Source organism: Tachysurus fulvidraco, chromosome 9, assembly GCF_022655615.1.
Source record: "Tachysurus fulvidraco isolate hzauxx_2018 chromosome 9, HZAU_PFXX_2.0, whole genome shotgun sequence".
Taxonomy (NCBI): domain Eukaryota; kingdom Metazoa; phylum Chordata; class Actinopteri; order Siluriformes; family Bagridae; genus Tachysurus; species Tachysurus fulvidraco.
The window spans coordinates 11,714,226-11,732,490 of NC_062526.1; the positions used below are offsets into that span (position 1 = coordinate 11,714,226).

The 18,265-nt window shown below is 37.7% G+C and overlaps 1 protein-coding gene across 1 annotated transcript in view; it reads right to left on the reverse strand.

The window, feature by feature from the left end:
- pappab (pregnancy-associated plasma protein A, pappalysin 1b) overlaps positions 1-18,265 on the reverse strand; it is a 58,960-nt gene that overhangs the window by 14,033 nt on the left and 26,662 nt on the right. Inside the window, exons 8-14 of the mRNA XM_027138232.2 lie at positions 14,674-14,802; positions 14,309-14,400; positions 10,402-10,598; positions 7,221-7,331; positions 5,540-5,675; positions 5,131-5,344; positions 4,639-4,807 (exon numbers count right to left, since the gene is read on the reverse strand). Coding sequence (XP_026994033.2) covers positions 4,639-4,807; positions 5,131-5,344; positions 5,540-5,675; positions 7,221-7,331; positions 10,402-10,598; positions 14,309-14,400; positions 14,674-14,802 — 1,048 coding nt within the window. The remainder of the gene's footprint in view (positions 1-4,638; positions 4,808-5,130; positions 5,345-5,539; positions 5,676-7,220; positions 7,332-10,401; positions 10,599-14,308; positions 14,401-14,673; positions 14,803-18,265) is intronic.

The following is an 18,265-nucleotide window of genomic DNA, read 5'->3' on the forward strand; positions in this document are numbered from 1 at the left end:
CTATAAAGACATCAGTGCTGTAAGAAGAGATGGGCCAGCCAGAGTGTCTTTTTCTTTTTTACTGATCAAACACCACCATTGTCTTCTCTTCCCCCCATAAAACCACAGTGGCAAGCATGCAACAGAACCCGTCCAACAAATGTCAGTTCACTGGTTGTGAAATGGTTCAGCAACATTCCTGCCAAACGCAGGGTCAACAGCAAGAAGCGGTCGACTTTGACGGGAAATCATTCAGCCTCAGAAGCTTGTACTGAGGTATCTTAGTGACCCTCATGTGTTGTGAAATGCAATGTTTATCGGATCATTGCAAATTCCTGGTTAAGTTTATATATCTTTACAAACTCTTGATTAGGTAAAAATAAGAGAAACTGTTTTTACATCCTGGAGGATAAATCCGACTGTTATGTTGATATTTTTAAGCTGTTCATTCAATAAGATGCATAAACCTGCCTGTAAATATAACAAATTTAAATGATTAAACCCACAAAACTATAGTGAGCTATTTGATGTGCTATGGGTTGACTGTTGTTTGGTGTTAAAGCAAGCAATAGGCACAAATTCAAATTTGATCACACTCAGAAATTGTCTGTGTGTATGCACTAGGCACAAACAAGGTCTGTCTTTTTGTAAAATAAAGAATAAACACGCTTCTCTTACACAGATCCCTTAATTTGTTTATGACAAGAGCCAAAAGACATGAAAAAAGACAAGTCATAAAAAAAGAGATGTCAGAGATGTTTGTTGAAGCAGATTCTGTGAAGCCAAACAGTTTTTGCTGGCAGAGCATAGATTATTGTGGCAAATGTTCTTTTGCTCACATCCACAAAACTAAACACAGAAGGGAATTGCATTTTTTGTTGTGTTTTGACCCCAGTCTCTTTATTTTCTCTCTCCCTTTTCCTTCTCAAATGGCAGATTTAAGGCAGTCTGGAATGCAGTACGACCATGGAATCCAATGCTTATCTAATGTTCTGTACCCTCTCAGGAAATATACCAGCACCTAAAACTAAACAAAACAGCAGGAAACAGTTGAAATGCAATCCAGATCCAGCTCCAAAACTCGCCCTCTTTTCTGCTTTTTCCTCTCTTCAGCCAAGGGCTCTTATTGAAAACAGCACAGTGGCGAGACAGTGCAAGCTTTTTCTAAATTTCAGGTGAATATTTCAAGCTACAAGCAAAACTGTCTTTATGTTGTCATTATGTTTATTCTTTTATATTCAGAAAATAGTATCATAAGAGAATGACCAAAAATGAGATGATGATATAGTTGAAAGGCTCCATCTCTCTTATTTAGGTATTATATATTGGTAGTATCACTGTCCTCCTAATGCAACCACCATAAGGAGAAAGAAGAACATAAAGCAGGCATCAGAGGAGCTCCTCTTCAGACCCCTTCAAACCAAAACCAAAACCAAACCCCACATTGTATCAACAGCCATTAAAGAAACAAGCCAAGCTGTAGGGGATGTCAGGAGCCTGGCCTGAGGAGAAAGGGACGAACACAAAGTCATCATTGAATGTACACACACACACACACACACACACACATACACACACACACACACACACACACACACACACACACACACACACACACACACACACACACACACACACACAATGAGGGGGCTGTTTAAATACCAAACATCATTTTGCAAAGCATACAAGCACAATACAGTGACACAGTGAATGACACACAAATACACAAACACAATGTTCTAGATTTAGACATTGTTGCTCAACAGGCTGTCACTGGTTGCCTCCTCCTCCTTTTTCTCCTTCCCTCACAAAGCAAGGAATGGCAACTGGCAACATATCTAGGTTGGGAAGTGACGTGGAGTGGAGCTGGGGTGTCTGCGTGCAAGGAGTTTCCTTCTTTTAAAAATTTACAGCTTCTGATTCCTCCTCCACTGAGAATTTAACTACCACTGACTACTGTGCCTAATTCAACACAGATGCCCCTGTTGCCTGTTAGAATTTCTTTTGCACCCCACCCCAAGATTTTTTCTCTCTTTGTACACACACACACACACACACACACACACACACACACACACACACACACACACACACACACACACACACACACACACACACACACACACGGGTCTTAATTTTAAGGACATTCCAGTGACAATTATTACAGCTAATTAAAAGATTAATATCATAATTCTAAAACATAATTCTAACCTTAATGTAAGCAATCAGCCAAATGCCCCACAATGTTAAAAATGTTGGTTATTCATTTTCTTGTAATGACAATTGGTTGCCACCGATTTACAAAAACACATACATGCACACAATTGTGGAAAACAGAAAAGCAAGAGAACGAAAGTAATCCTTGAACTCTCCATTTGCCTTTCTGAAATGTTTTTGTTTGTCTAATGGTGATTTTCAGGACATGTTCTGCTTTCAATAACACCCTGGCAAAAACAAGTGGTGTGCCGCCAGGATACGGAGGCCACAAATGACACTGCCCTCGTTGTGATGTGGCACCCTGCCGCCACCAGTGCAACCAGAACAAAAATCATTCAGCTCCAAAGCTACTTTCTCGTCACGTAGACACTATGTAAACCTAACAATGTTTGGTGCTGCTGTTTCTACGTATGACTTTTTTTGGAACATTCTGAGTTCCATTATAGCATTAATGGTAAAATGACAAATTTTTCACTGACTGGGCCTTTTAGAAGCAGACTTTAGTGCTCTCTGGAGGCAGCAGATAAGCAGTAATTGCTGTGTTGGGATCAGCACTTTCCCTTTCAGAGCAAGCCCCTGGGCACCCTCATACCATCATCCATCAGGCCATCTCTCTCTCTCTCTCTGTCTCTCTCTCTCTCTTATTCTCTCTGTTTCCTGGCATGATTACAAAGTTTCTTCAGGTGAGTTCAAAAGCAAGGCATCTGATTAAAACCTGCCACACACTAGCTCTGTGGAAACAAACGTGTTTTCATGTACTCATGATATTTAGAGCATAGTGGATATTATATAGATGTTTTCCATAGTACCGATTTTCTTTGTGATTCTGGGGTGATTTGCCATAACTAAGTAGAGTTACTAATGTGCTATTAGTACCAGGGATAGTAAAAGTTGTTATTTAACAAAGGCAGTAGACTTAAAGAAAATTCTCTCACCTTACATAACCAGTCCAGACATCTTCCCTGTAAGGGCCCCTGCAACCCCCCAGTTCTATGCCCCAAATCATAGTGCTGTTATATAAACCAAGGCCTCCCAAAAACCTAAGAAAATCTGTCTGTTGCCTCTCTCTTCTTTCCTAATGCGTAATAGCTGCTGTACGGAAGCCAAAACTCTCAGTGGACAGCGGTCTCTGGCAGTAATCAGCCCAAACACCTACATACACTACTGCCCGTGCATTTCCAAAACATGCTGTTTATGTTTTTACACTGTTAATATTTTTCTATACTATTAGCATTTTTCTAAATTGTTGTGCATATTTCTTATATTCTTTTTAACCAATATACAGTACATGGAGAAATTATATTTCATTACATAATAGCAAAGAATGCAAGTATGGCTTGGTAAGACTTTGCTAATTTAGCATTATATGTAACAAAAAGGAATGTTAAACTGTGTTGGGTAGTCAGCATTGCTGCAAGCTGGACACTCTGCTTGATCTTAAACACATAAAGAAGTCAGAACTTAACTCTGAGAAAATGCTTGCATTAAACTTTAAAAAACTTGCAACAAATCTGCATTCACATTCCAACATGCATGCATAGGAGTTGTATGGAGCTTATGGTCTGGAAATTGAACAAACTTGTGCTTATTATTTTGTCTTTAAATGTGTGGCAGAATACAGTACAATACTTTTCATTCATGTTGTTATGAGACTCTATAATATAGCAAAACATATCTACAGCACTATTACCCTGTGCTACACATATCTACAGGTCCTTCTATATACACCATGCCAATTGTCAGAAATAATTTTAGCCCATATACGGATGAATTGTTTTGCATTTGTGAATGACTTAAAATATTTTTTTCCAGTCTTCCAGTCGTGTTATTTAGAAAAGGCAGTATATTTGCATTGTATACAATAAGAAAGGATATATGCTCATTAAATATAAATTATAACATTTTCTTTTAGCAATTAAAATGAATAAGCATAACAGGGAAGAACAGTGTGTCAGGGAGGAAATGTAAATGCTGTGAAATGCGGTGCAAACTTAACAATGCCTCTCACTAATTTTTGGCTTGCCCTGTGTGTTTTTCCTCCCTCTCTCTTCCCTGCTCTGTGAATGGAGAACCTTGCTTTTATTTGAGACACATGGACCGTTCCCATGGTTTCAGACTCCTCAAACAAAGTGGTTTGGGAAGAAAGACATAACCTGGGGAAAAGCCAACAGCAGCTCAGAGCTCACCGGCCCGAGCGCCAGTGCTGTTCTCTTCTCCGATAGCTTGCTCCATCCAACCCACGAGATCCATAAAACTTTATTGCTACTCACTCCATAAGTGCTTAGTTCATGAAACAGGATTATTGTAGTGTAGGTATAATATCTTGCATGTTCCTGTGTGTGTATGTGTATGATACTACTGTATAAAAATGATAAACTTGAACATTTTGAAAATTAAAGGTTTGTTGATGAAACATTCTAAAACACAAAATAAGAGCAGAACCTGAGTTTTGATGATTTCGTCATCTCTGTGGATTTTGAGGGTGTATCCACGGTCGCAGGTGACTATACAGCGGACACCATTGAAGTAACCTGGACTACTGCACTTCGTCTCAGAGTTATGCACCATAAGCTTCTGGCAGTCAATGGCATCACATGAGTAATGTACACAACTGCAAGAGAATCATTATTAATATTATTATTATTGTTATTATTATTATTATTATTATTATTATTATTATTATTATTATTATTATTGTTGTTGTTGTTGTTGTTATATTATTATTATTATTATTATTATTATTATTATTATTATTATTATTATTATTATTATTATTATTATTATGTAATAACTAGTATACAAAGATTCAGCATTGAACATCAACAGATACACTGATTTTTATAAATTTGTTTATCACAGAGTCTGGCTTCACTTGCAGTAAGTGATGAATCAGCGTTGCAATGATTTTATTTGCAGTTACATTGAAACGCTCACCTTTGCCCCATTGGATTGTAGATCTCGTTGCTTTGGCAGCCACTAATTGTGATTGGGTCAAAATACTGAAAAGACCGCAAACCCACTCCAGAAATGGCCACCAGTGCTGATTGGAAGCTCACTACAATAGCCTTAGTCCTGTAGAAAGCCATGCTCAGGTCATGAATCACAGGAATCACTAGAGGGTTGTTTCTGCAACTCAGCCTCCATTCGCCTGCAAAAGATTTGAAACTTTGTAAATACTTGTCATTACACCTACTGGCACATTTGCATAGTAATTATCAAGCATAAAGTAACAAACCTAGTACTACTGAACTAAAAGTGTGATGTCAATAATAAGATTACGATGCTTATTATATATAATGTATTATACATATTGTAAATGCATGATGAATGAAGCCAGACAAACCAAGATTGTGGAGCTGCTCCTTGGTGTCCACCAGTTGGACGGTGACATTACTCTGTGTCTGATCTCCATAGATGGTCCCATCTGCAGCCAGGTGAATTATGACAGCAGCAGCTACCATGGGGTGGGAATAGTATGCCTGAGAAGAATGTTAGATAAGCATTCTAGTTATTTATACTATAAAAATATACAGTATTTTATATTGTTATTTTTCTTTTTCTGTTACCTATATTTACTGCATCATTATTTTTGCCTCTTTTACAATTTAATTTTTTGGAAAAGTTAAATTTTTTTTTTAATTTAAGAAAGGTGCTATAAAAAATAAAGTTGATTATGTCTATTATAAATATTTTCCCTTTGTTTTAATAGTGGCAAACTTTAGCTTGTTGTACTGTAAATACCATTTGGGTTTGTGGGGATTGTGTAAAATTGGACTCAGATAAAATTATTTAACTTTGCTGTAAACAGCACGATAAGTTAAATTTAGTTATTCTTGCCATTCAGCTAAGAGGATGGCAAGAGGTTATATAAACAGTATGCTGCAATATATTGGGTTGAAGCTGTTAGCAGATTTTAAGAAATCCCACAAAAGTGCACTTGGATGTTTTACAGGGCATGTATGTCATTAATCTGAATGTGAATATGCACATAACTGACCAGAGGATGGCCATCCCAGATGCAATAAGCACCACATAAACCATGAAAGGACAGCAACTTACAAACATAAAAAACAAATCTTTGTGATTTTGGAACACATGCCAACCCCTCGGCCATTATAACAGACTCATAATCATTGTAAAAAAATCATAAAAATTAGTTTGAATCTTGTTCAAAACTCATGAATTACTCATTTTTAAAATTTCAGTGGCGCTCTAGACTGTTACAGTATATGACTGTTATCTAGTTCTAGCTCTAGATCTGTCATCCTCAGTGCAGCATCTCTATTGTAGCTTTACACATAATCATAAACTAAGAAAAAATGCCAAGATTTCGATGAAGACTTTAAAGTTGATTGTCTTAAACTGCATACATTTTACAGTGCAAAATTATTGCTGTATTTAAAGAAGAAAGATAATTTCTGTCTTTATGGTCAACATTAGATGTTAATGTTACATATTTTTATTAATAAACATATTGGAAAACTTATTTATTTGTTTCAATGTTGGAATATTGTATTGTTCTTTGTTTTTTTAATAATTCTTTAGTTTGAAAACAACTGATGTATCATAATCTATATGATGTATTGAAAACAAGATATGTCTAGAACAAAAAATGATTATTGACAATCTTGTAAAATCTCTGAGTTTTTCAAGTGCTAACATGAATTGTTAAAAAGTGAAGTAAGATTGGCAAAACTCTTCACACAGTCACCAAAACAGAAGTCTATGCAGGACAAACAAAATTTTTCGTTGCTTTCACGAAAAATGCATTAATTGAACACATCTTCCGAGATACATGAACTCTTTTCTCATTTACACTACACCGGCTAAGAGCACTATATATTTGAAGTACATTTTTCAAACGCTAAACTTTTAATGCAGACTGTATCAAGAGTTTTGAAAAGGTGGCTTCAGTACTGATCGAAGCTTGTCAGCAATTACAGTAAAAAAAGGTGTTGCTTAAAATTTGGGGTTATTAGAAATCTTATTTTAAACACATTTAGTCGTTCCACTCTATATCTTACCTTTAACTTGTACTTAGTCTTGTAGCTGTGCCGCTGTGATTCCTCACAGGGAAACCAAGCATACTGAGACACCCCAAAATCAGACAGGTCAAACACCTTCGACAGACAGCTCTGAAAGCATACACACACACACACACACACACACACACACACACACACACACACACACGCTTAACATTCTACAGTCTCACATCAGTGTTCACTACTAGATTTATTAAATATACCAACAGCCTCAATGAGGGAAAAAAATCAAACAAAAAAACATGTTTCCAACATAACTGCACAGGTTCAAAATAAATTCATTAACTAAATAAGAACATTTCCATAAAGATGGGAACTGCCAGATTGCATTTGCTTTATCAAGATATAATTTAGGCCATCTGGGAATTATAATTAGGCAGACACAGCAAGATTCGCCACTGTCCCTTTGATGAGACAAACCTCTCTCCCTATGTGCACTTCAGGATTTGCATGTTTCAGATGTCTTGGATAAAGCATAAAGATCTAGATATCCAGTAACAGGAATTTGATCTCTAAAAGAAATTCCTCAAATATGATCCCACATTGCAGGGATAATGTAACCTAAAGTCCCTTAAACACTTGTGGTCTCTTTTAAAGCCAAATATTCCCAAGTTGCATAAACCATACATGTTTGACTCAATAAAGATTAAGCTGATGCCTTAAAAAGAATAACTGAATCTGACTTATTCAATTCATCTGACATTTGCAAGCAGCATGTCAATTATACCAGAAGCTTACAGAAAACATTTTTGATTTGAACCCACTGAACTCAAGTGTGGGGTGACAGCAGTGAGACGCTAGGTGACACTGGAGAGCTGCAAAGTTCCCAAGATTGTAAATGTCACTAATTATACTGTAAGTTGTGTGTGTGTGTGTGTGTGTGTGTGTGTGTGTGTGTGTGTGTGTGTGTGTGTGTGTGTGTGTGTGTGTGTACATGTGAATATAACAGGAGCAGTGGGAACAGTTAGGCTGTCTGCTGTCTCTGCACAATGGATGTCCCTAGTATTTCTGGAGTAGTTTATGTTGGTGAGTTTCTGCCCCATCAGCAGTACAGTGACTGTCTGGCCTTTACACTGTGCCCAGTTTTTACTTGCACACACACACACACACACGCACGCACGCACGCACGCACGCACGCACGCACGCACGCACGCACGCACGCACGCACGCACGCACGCACGCACGCACGCACGCACGCACACACACACACACACACACACACACACACACACACACACACACACACACACACACACACACACACACACATATATTGTGTATGGATCTTGCACTCATAAAATTCAAAACACATCAAATAAATGCAACATCTAACTTAAAAAAGTTGGAATTTAAACCAAAACCTGTAAAATACAGTAAATTTTAGAACTTTACTGTATAACATAGAGCAAGAAATTCTCATCTAAAATGTGTGAGGGTCCAACTACGTAAAATTCCTTACTTGTTTTGGATAAGCATCTATCATAACTGAATGATTACAACAGCTACCTTTTAATGCTTAGCCATAAATAAGGCATTTTTCCTGGTATGTTTGGCATGTTTTTATTATTATTATTATTAATAATTTATTTTGTTTTTAAATGCACTGGTGTTTCACATTAACCCATTTGACTAACGACATGGATTCTGACCAGATTAGGAATCTGTTTTGAACTGAAAGTAGAAAATAAACACATACTTCTTTGTTCATTCATCTATAAACATTCCTTTTTCATCAAAATTTTTTTAATAAACCATGTCAAAATCTATGAAAGTTCTTGATTAGCTGCCATCTGAATTTTGTTGTAAACTTTGCTGATCTTAAAACCAGGTGACTGTCCATCATTTGATTATACTTGCTTTAGAGAAATCCTAAAGAACACTTTAATAGACCACTATTGACTGTTAACATAGTGTCATGTGACTAAACATTAATTAAACAGTTTATGGTTGTTGATGTTGTTGATACCCTGCATAGACTATTAACTTTTTCCTTACATCTCTTAACTCATTCTTAGTCCTAAGATAATTTCAAATTAACTTCATGTGGACTTTATAAATACATTTTATGACATGTTAAAAAATAAAAATAAATTCACATATATAGATTTCTTACTTCTGTATACTCGAGGTATTCAATAATGCCTCCTTGTTGAAATGTATTATTGCTTCCAGCTTTCTTTGTGTTCTCTAATATTCACACACAAATCTCTAGTAATATTCTACTAGAGTTTCTACTAGACTAGTTTTAGTACCACAAAACGATAACATTCTGATACTATCATCTATTCCGTTCTATTTTTACATTTTTAACATAGCCAAAAGGTAAACATGTGCTATCTAAACAAGAGAAGCATGACAAAAGTAATTTATAAAAATGTATTTTTGAATAGCATTAGTAAAATCAAATCATTGCATTTATAAAACCTATATAGTATGGAGAGAACAGTTATCTTACATGATTTTTTCAGCAAAGTACTTTTTTAAATGGGTGCGGCATTGTTGAAACCAACATAAAATACAGAGTAAGAAATGTTGAAAATGCTAAATAGTTCATACTGAAATATCCAACCATAACACTGCTCAGTTTTCAGGCATCGTTTAAAATGTTCCATTGTTTAAAAATCTCTCAGTGACAGTAGCCACACTTTTATAACAGTGTGTTTAAAACATCATATTCGATCAAAATACTTTTTTTATTATTTCCATAGCAGTTTCAACAATAGAAATTGCCACAAATCAGTTTGGAAACATCTGAAAGTAGATTTAGCTTCTTAGTGAGTAAGCCAGTGGCATCAGTGTCAAGGAAAAACTCCTCAAGACAACATAACTTGAAATCACCCTGGATAATGGGGTGATAAGATATTACATTTCACAACTTTACAGCTTCAGAACTGTATAACAAACAGTAGTACATGTGATGCAGTACAGGTCTATATTTTGAAGGTAAAAGTATCAAAATGTTTAGCATAAACATTAAAAGATTATTGTTAAAATTCATGTCTGGATTCATTGTCAGAGCAAAGAGAGGGCTCACACATTTTGATTTAATTGAAACCTGTTGAAGCAGCTTCAATTACTCTCAGTACTATACAGTATAAGCCACTGTGGTCAAAAACCAACTTTAATGATAAGATTGTGGGTGAGAAAGAAATCTTGTCACCTTTGTCACAGCAGGATACCCTGCAGCCACCTCTGCAGGGCAATATATTCTGTTCTCATTGGAAACCTCCACCCCTGTGGCCCACTGGTCCAGGAAACCACTGGGTGTATAGAGCCCACAGTCCCTCACACTCTTCTCCCGCTCAAAGTCCTCACAAAGACCATCACCATCATAGAAGTAGCAAAGACTGGGTTCATCTACATGAGAGAAAAAATACAGACAGAAAAATGAACATTCTATGACAAATTCTACACAGATTCAGTACAAAGGACATTAATTATATTCTCATTCTCCTGTGTTGCCCGAATGAGGATGGCTTCCCTTTTGAGCCTGGTTTCTCTCAAGGTTTTTCTCATTCATCTCAGGGAGTATTTCCTGCCCACCATTGCCTCAGGCTTGCTCGTTAGGGATAAATATTAATTGAAATTCTAAACTTTGTAATTTGTATTCTATATTTTTATATTTCTGTAAAGCTGCATTGAGACAATGTGACAAATGTAGCTAGGTTTTTTTTTTTGCAAAGGCTTGCAAAGTCAACAAAAATGCCTATCCTCAGTTCGTAGAGTATATACAATCTGGGTAAATATTCTGTACCATGTACAGCTTATCACATCTATTTTAGCTATAATAAATTGGCTTCCAAATCTTGTATAAATATATTACCCATTGTTTCTGTTTCTTGTTATCAACTCAGAGTCTCTGTATTTAACTTCACCTGTTCCCTGTTTCCACCACTTTGTATCTTGTTTCCCCTGTGTTTCTTTAAATTCTTGCATATTTCTTTGCTATTGTAATCTGTGGCATTCTGATTTCTATGTTTTCTTGCAGGTGCTTGTTTTTCTAGTTACCCAGTTGTCTTTTGTCTGATTCTTGCTTTGAATTCCTTCAGCATGTCTGGATTGAAAAGATAGATTTGTTGTTTTATTTAAAATGGTCTCGACCTTTACAACAAGGTTTGAAAGTTCTGAAATAAAGTTAGATTCTGGGTTCTTCCAGCTCTTATACATCTGCAGATAAAACTCACAGCTATGGAAAGTTATACAGCAATTTGTTTTTGAATTTGATTAATTTGATTGGTTGGGTGTCATTCTAAGGAATCCTGTATTTTCTTTAACTGCACGAAGACCTTTTGGAATGTCAAAATCAAAGTGAGCTAGCTAGGAAGCTATCCAAAGTGCTATAAAACATGTGGCTTCTTCAGGATCAGCAAAAATAAACAGAATATTTGATCATATTATATCTGAAATATATTTCTTGTTTCTAAAATTGTTGTATTATACACTCACTGAGCACTTACTAAGAAACATTACACTAATATTTGTTAGGGCCTCCTATTTTGCCTCTTAATGATTTTGGAAACATTTCTTTGTGATTCTGGTATATGTTGAAATTAATGTATTATTCAATTGCTGTGAATCTCTCTTTCTGTTACATCCCAAAGGTGTTGATTCCAATCATTTGACTTGTAAGGCCACTGAAGAACACTCAACTCATTGCCATGTTCCTGAAACCAGTTTGACACAACTTTTGCTTTGTGACATGGTGTATTACCATGTTGAAAGTAGCCTTTAGAAGTGTTAGTTGTGTAATTATTACAATAGACAAAATGCCATTTAAGAAACTTTCTTTTTTTTGTAGAAGTGGAACCTGACATGGTTTTCTGCTGTTGTAGCACATATGCCTCAAAGTGCATCATGATATGCATTCTGAGATGCTTTTCTGCTCACCACAATTGTACAGAGTGGTTATCTCCATTACTGCAGCTTTTATGTTTGCATGTATCATTCTGGTCTCTTTCCTTTGACCTTGCTCTTCAACAAGGCATTTCCACCTGCAGAGTTATTCTGTGTAAACTCTAGTGATTGCATGCGTGTAAAAAATCTCAGGATATCAGCATTTATACAAATACATTTTTTACCCATACTGTGAGATGGTGTGAACATTACTCATAGCTGCTGGCCCATATCTGCATTGTATGCAGATAAAGTGCTCAGTGCATGCAGATTCCCACTTAAATAGAGCTATTGAAATAGTTATATCTTGTTATGCTTGAAGCAATTTAGCTTTCAAATCCATATACAAGAATTTGTCCTTGCCATAAACCTATCCATAAAATTTTTAAATGTCATGTAGCCCATACATGCCAGTGTGTTTTAAGACAAAGAGAAGTCTGTAGACATGTGCAAATGATAGATAGTCAGCTGAAACTAGAGCCATAGTGAAGTTCTATAACCTGCTTTTGTCATTCATTCCTTCTGGTCAAAAGCATTGGGTGCCACTGAACCATGTAGCCAGCCAGAAGACATTTCTAGCAGATATCCACCTATCAATGGAAGTAAGCCATCCCTGGCACTATGTACATGAGTAGGATGGGCCACTGACAGAGACTAGTGTTAACACCCAGAGGAGGTCACAAAGTGTTCAGAACAAGGGGGTCTGAGAAGTACCTATCTACCAAACTAGCAATTCTATAAAGCTGTTTGTCTCATTAATAGTATATTTCCAAATGCTTCTCAGCTTACACAGTGAAAAATAAAAGAGACTATTCTCTGAAATATTTAAGCTCCCTGTGGATTATTACTTTTTTGGCTCAAGTTCAAATGCAAGTAAAATAAAAACATTATCATGAGAAAAAGCCAAGGCATGTTGCATATTTTACAACTTGGAAAGCAGTAGATGAAGAGTGGAAAATAACACTATGTTTTGTACAGTTATTCGTTGACAGTAGAATGTATGACAGTAGAATGTAGTAATAACTTTAAATTATGTGGTCCTTCAAAAGAAAGCCAAAGGGGTAGAAGGATATTGTGAAAACTAAGGGACATTATAGTGCAAGATGCTGTTGAAATGACATAACCGTTATGCTAACTGTACCTCTGAGTCAAATTATGCTATAGGACTGTCAGAAAAATAGAATATGTATCAATATGAGTCAAATTGAGTTACGTTTATTTGCAGTGAGACTAACCAGATAAAATAATAGCTCCAAATCTTGATAAGTTTGGGAATGGCACTAAAATGCTGACACAAGACAAATAAGGATCTGTGAAGCATGAACTCATTGAACCCCTTCCAAACAAGTGGCTTGATGGTCTCTTTTTAGAGGACAGTTGCTAATTAAGCTGTGCAGAACATTGAGCAACTCCAGAGGGCACACTTCTACAAATGTCTCAGGTCATCCCCTCAGCTAATATACATTCAGTGGTTCACTTCAAAGGCTTGCAGGATTCTTTGGTCACTTTCACCTTCTCTTCTCCCCTTTTTTACACCCCACTTTCATGACTCACTCTCATTCAGAAGTTTTTTTTTATGATGAATGAAACACTTCTAGCAGGAAAAGAAACACAAAAGTCTGTCCTAGAATTTCTACTAATTCCATTGCATAATGCACAATGCTGTGGGATTTTATGAGGTCTTTGTATGGCAACAGTTTTCCTTTGGTCTAAGAAGCCTTTGTGGCTCTTTAAGAGTTCACATCATGTCAGTTAGAATGCCTAATTACTAACCTTCAGAAATAAAGCTGCTGCATTAGCATAACAAACAGAAAACCCATTCTGATTAATCATGCATTTGAAAAAGCAATGTCACCCGTTGGTGCCACCCAAAGATAAATTCATATGGTCTGTAAACTGAAAAGAATGGTAAAGGCATTGATAAACACAACAACTAAAATGACAAAACATGAGTCTTTAAACTTATACCCAGAAATAATAAATTAAACAAGCAGGATCACATCAGCTATGGACATTTGTGGTCTAAATATTCCGATTACATTAGATGCAGCCCTTGACTGTTTGGGATCTACAGTAATAACAGCTTATTGTTGATGCATCATCTATAAAATGCTACTTTAGTTTAAAAAGTATCCTGTTTCCCAAAAAAAGCATAAACTTTTAACACTACATACCAAGGCAGTTAAACAAAGGTTCCTTTTTACACTGGTTGGAACAGCCATCTCCATTGGCAAAGTTCATGTCATCACATTGCTCCCCCAGATAACTGAAACACACACACAGAAAATCAATAGCTATAATTTCCAGGCAATAAGACACTGCTGGAATATAACAATTTAATTTAATCTGCTTTGAGAATAAATCAAAGAAATATGTTGCATTATCTTAACAGGCATTTAAAGGACACACTGAGTATTGTAGTGTAGTGTGGCTGAAACATTTACTACACTATGTAGTTTATTTCTTTGGCATGGAAAATATTCCTGAAATTACAACTTTTCAAAGTCATTATATAGAAGTGTTTATTATTGAAACTTACTGTTGGATGAGTCCATCTCCACAGTATGGTGAGCCCAGCTGATGTATGAGAGCAGGAGATGGTTCACTTTCTGATGTCTTGGAAACAGTCAGGACATGGTAGGTGTATGTCTCGCCAGACTCTATGTCCCTGCAGAGAAATATTCAAAATGTTACAAGAGATCCAGCTCTTTGGGCCCTTTAAATTTATTCACTTCCTGTTCAAGCAGTTCATGCTACATATCATGGTTGATATCTCTAATATATATGGCTAGTTTTTGTTTATTACTGAACAATGTACCTCATATATTTGAAATAAGGTTCATTGTACAATATAAAAAAAAATAAAAGTAAAATGCGCAAAATACATTTAAAACTCAGGTGACAAACTCAGGCCCACTGGCAAAATGCAGCCTGCTTGTATAATATTATAAGCGACCTGTAGCACAGTACTACTCAACAGTTGTACCAACAACAGTACCGAATTCTGGCTAGATCCATAGTGCAGTGCCATTCTGTGTCTGCATGTGCCACTGTACACTCCACATGGTCTCTTATAACCCAATGTCAAAATGCCGGTTAAAACCAGCACCTACAGTATATGCTGCAAGTTGCATTCAGATACACATAAGGTCAAGTGTGATTTGTGACTGCCTTCAGTGTAGAACGTCCAGTGTAAAGACAAATATGCTGAAAAAAGAAAAGTTAATGGACTGCATTAAAAGACAATAAAAACAGGAGTCTAAGGACATATATGATCTCAACAAAGATTATATGTGTTAAAAAAATGTTAAGAGTAAATAAAGTTAAATAGATTTTGTTAACACATATTTGAGGAACATCCTATTCTACTTTCAGAAAATGTGTACTATGTTAAAAAGGGAAATGCCTTACATAATTTCCCCTCAAGGGCACAATAATATGCACAAAAATATGGCCTGGAAATTTACATTTGTCATGTTTTATCTGAACGAAGGTGTTAAAAACAAAAGGAAACTAAAGGACAGCAACACAAAATGTCTAAAAGACAAGCATCGAAAAACCCAACACTATCCTGTAATACAAACCCTCAAGTCCACAAACAACCAAGATAGCTGGCAGTAGCACGCAGCAGCCACTCCGGATACAATATGGTGCTAGTTCCTTTTTTGCCCGACTATTCTTAGTACATGTACACCAGGGACAGTGGTGTGCAAGAATATGACAGCCAGAAGTTAATACTGTACAGAAATCGTGCAACAACCAACCTGCACGATGATGTATCGGAATTGCTTCGCAAACTCGGCTTGCTGCGGAGACCAGGTCTCCAATCCTCGGCGTCACCTGGTAGCGTTTACCAGGACAGGGTGCCGAAAGCGGTGCTTGAGGAAGCGGAAGAGCCGTAAGCAGATGGGTACCCGTGTTAGGCTAAAAACAAAATCCCTAGCCGGCCGGCTCTCCCGTCCATTCTACTTTCAAATGTTTGCTCGCTGGACAATAAACTGGATTGCGAGAGTTTAGAAACTGCTTTGTCTTTGTTTTTACGGAGACGTAAAAATTCAGCTAGATGGGCTCACTTTGTTTCGTGCCGACAGAAATGCAGCTCTGTGTAGTAAGGCTCGCGGTGGTGGTGTGTGTGTTTCCATCAACAAAGAATTTTGCAAGAACTCTGAGCTTGTTTCTAGCTACTGTTCATAGTTAGTCGAGTTTGTGACTGTTAGATGCAGGCCATTTAATCTAACACAGTAATTCATCACAGTTCTCATTGTTGAAGTGTACGATCCTCCCCAGCGCTAATGCTAAAGAGGCTCTATGTGAACTTTTGGGCTATTAGCGATCTGCAGATTGTTCACCCCAATTGACTGTTTATCATTGCCGGAGATTTCAATCATGCAAATCTTATATGAGTGGTCCCTAAAAAGAAGGGAGAACACAACAGATCTTGTTTACACAAACATTCCCGGCGTGTATCATGCGGAGCCCTGCTCCCACCTCAGCTACTTAGACCACATCTCTGTTATGCTAATTCCAGCACACAGATCTAAACCAGGTCTGAAGCAGTTGAAAATCTGCCCAGCAGGAGCCACCTCTTCTCTTTAGGACTGCTTTGAGTGCACTGACTGGAACATCTTCAGGGAGGCTACAACAAATGGCGATTCCTTCAACTTGGAGGAGTACACAGCATCAGTGACAAGCTACATCGGTAAGTGTATTGATGACGTGACCGCCTCCAAGAGCATCACCACATGTTCCAACCAGAAGCCATGGATGACTGCTAAAGTGCATGTGCTGCTGACGTGTAGAGACCTAGCCTTCAAAAAAGGGGACAGGGTGGCCCTAAGATCGGCAAGAACCAAACCGTCCCAAGCCAATAGAGAAGCAAAGTGCGCACATGCCCAGACAATCCACAGCCACTTTCAGGACAGCAGAGACACCTGGCGCATATGGCAAGGCATACAGGTGATCACGAACTACAAGACAGCTTCACCTGCCTGTGATAGTGACAGATGCGCTCCCAGATGCGCTGAACGATTTCTGTGCTTGGTTTGAGGTGCAGAACAATGTAACAGCAAGAAAGACCATCCCTCCCCCCAATGATCAGGTATTCTGTCTATACATGGCCAACATGAGGAGAACTCACAGTTAACCCACAGAAGGAGTTAACCCACAGAAGGCAGCAAAAAAAAATTTCCCTGAGCAGCACTTTTGTTCCTAAGTGCCTCAAGACAACCACCATTGTCCCCATGCCAAAGAAGTCTACAGAGTCCTGCCTCAATGACTATCATCCAGTCGCACTTACACCTATTGGAATAAAGTTCTTCGAGAAGGTTGTCGTGAGGCTCATCAAGACACAGTTACCACCCTCACTGGACCCTCTGCAGTTCATGTATCATCAAAACCGCTCCACGGACTATGCCATTGCCACAACCTTTCATTTAGACCTCATCCATCTGGACAATAAAGACCCATATGTATGAATGCTGTCCACAGACTTTAGTTCAGCATTCAACACAATCATCCCTTAGCACCCTATTAAGAAACTGCACCTGCTGGGCCTGAACACCTCCATCTGCAACTGTATCCTAGACTTCCGACTGGGAGACCCTAGTCAGTCTAGATCGGGAACAGCATCTTGAGCAACACCGCACTGAGCACTGGGGCCCCTCAGGGCCACGTGCTCAGCCCACTGCTGTTCACCTTGCTGATTGACGTCAAGTTCGGCAATGACACAACTGTGGTCTCATCAGCAAGAACAACGAGTCAGCATACAGAGAGGAAGTGCAACAGCTAACTGCCATGTATAGAGCCAACAGCCTCTCTTTAAATATTGATAAAAATAAAGAAAATGTTCTTGACTTCAGGAGAGCACAGAGTGACCACTCTCCACTAAACATAGACGGATCCTCTGTAGAGATTGTCAAAAGCAACAAATTACTTGGTGTTCATCTAGCAGAGAACTTCACCCGGTCACTCAACTCCAGCTCCATCACCAAGAAAGCCCAGCAGTGTCTCTACTTCTTACCTCCTCCTGCTGTCGTGAAAAATGTACCAAAGCATTCAGGCCCTCACGACCAGACTGTTTCTTTCCACAAGCCATCAGACTCCTCAATAACTGAACTAAACTGTACTGAGCA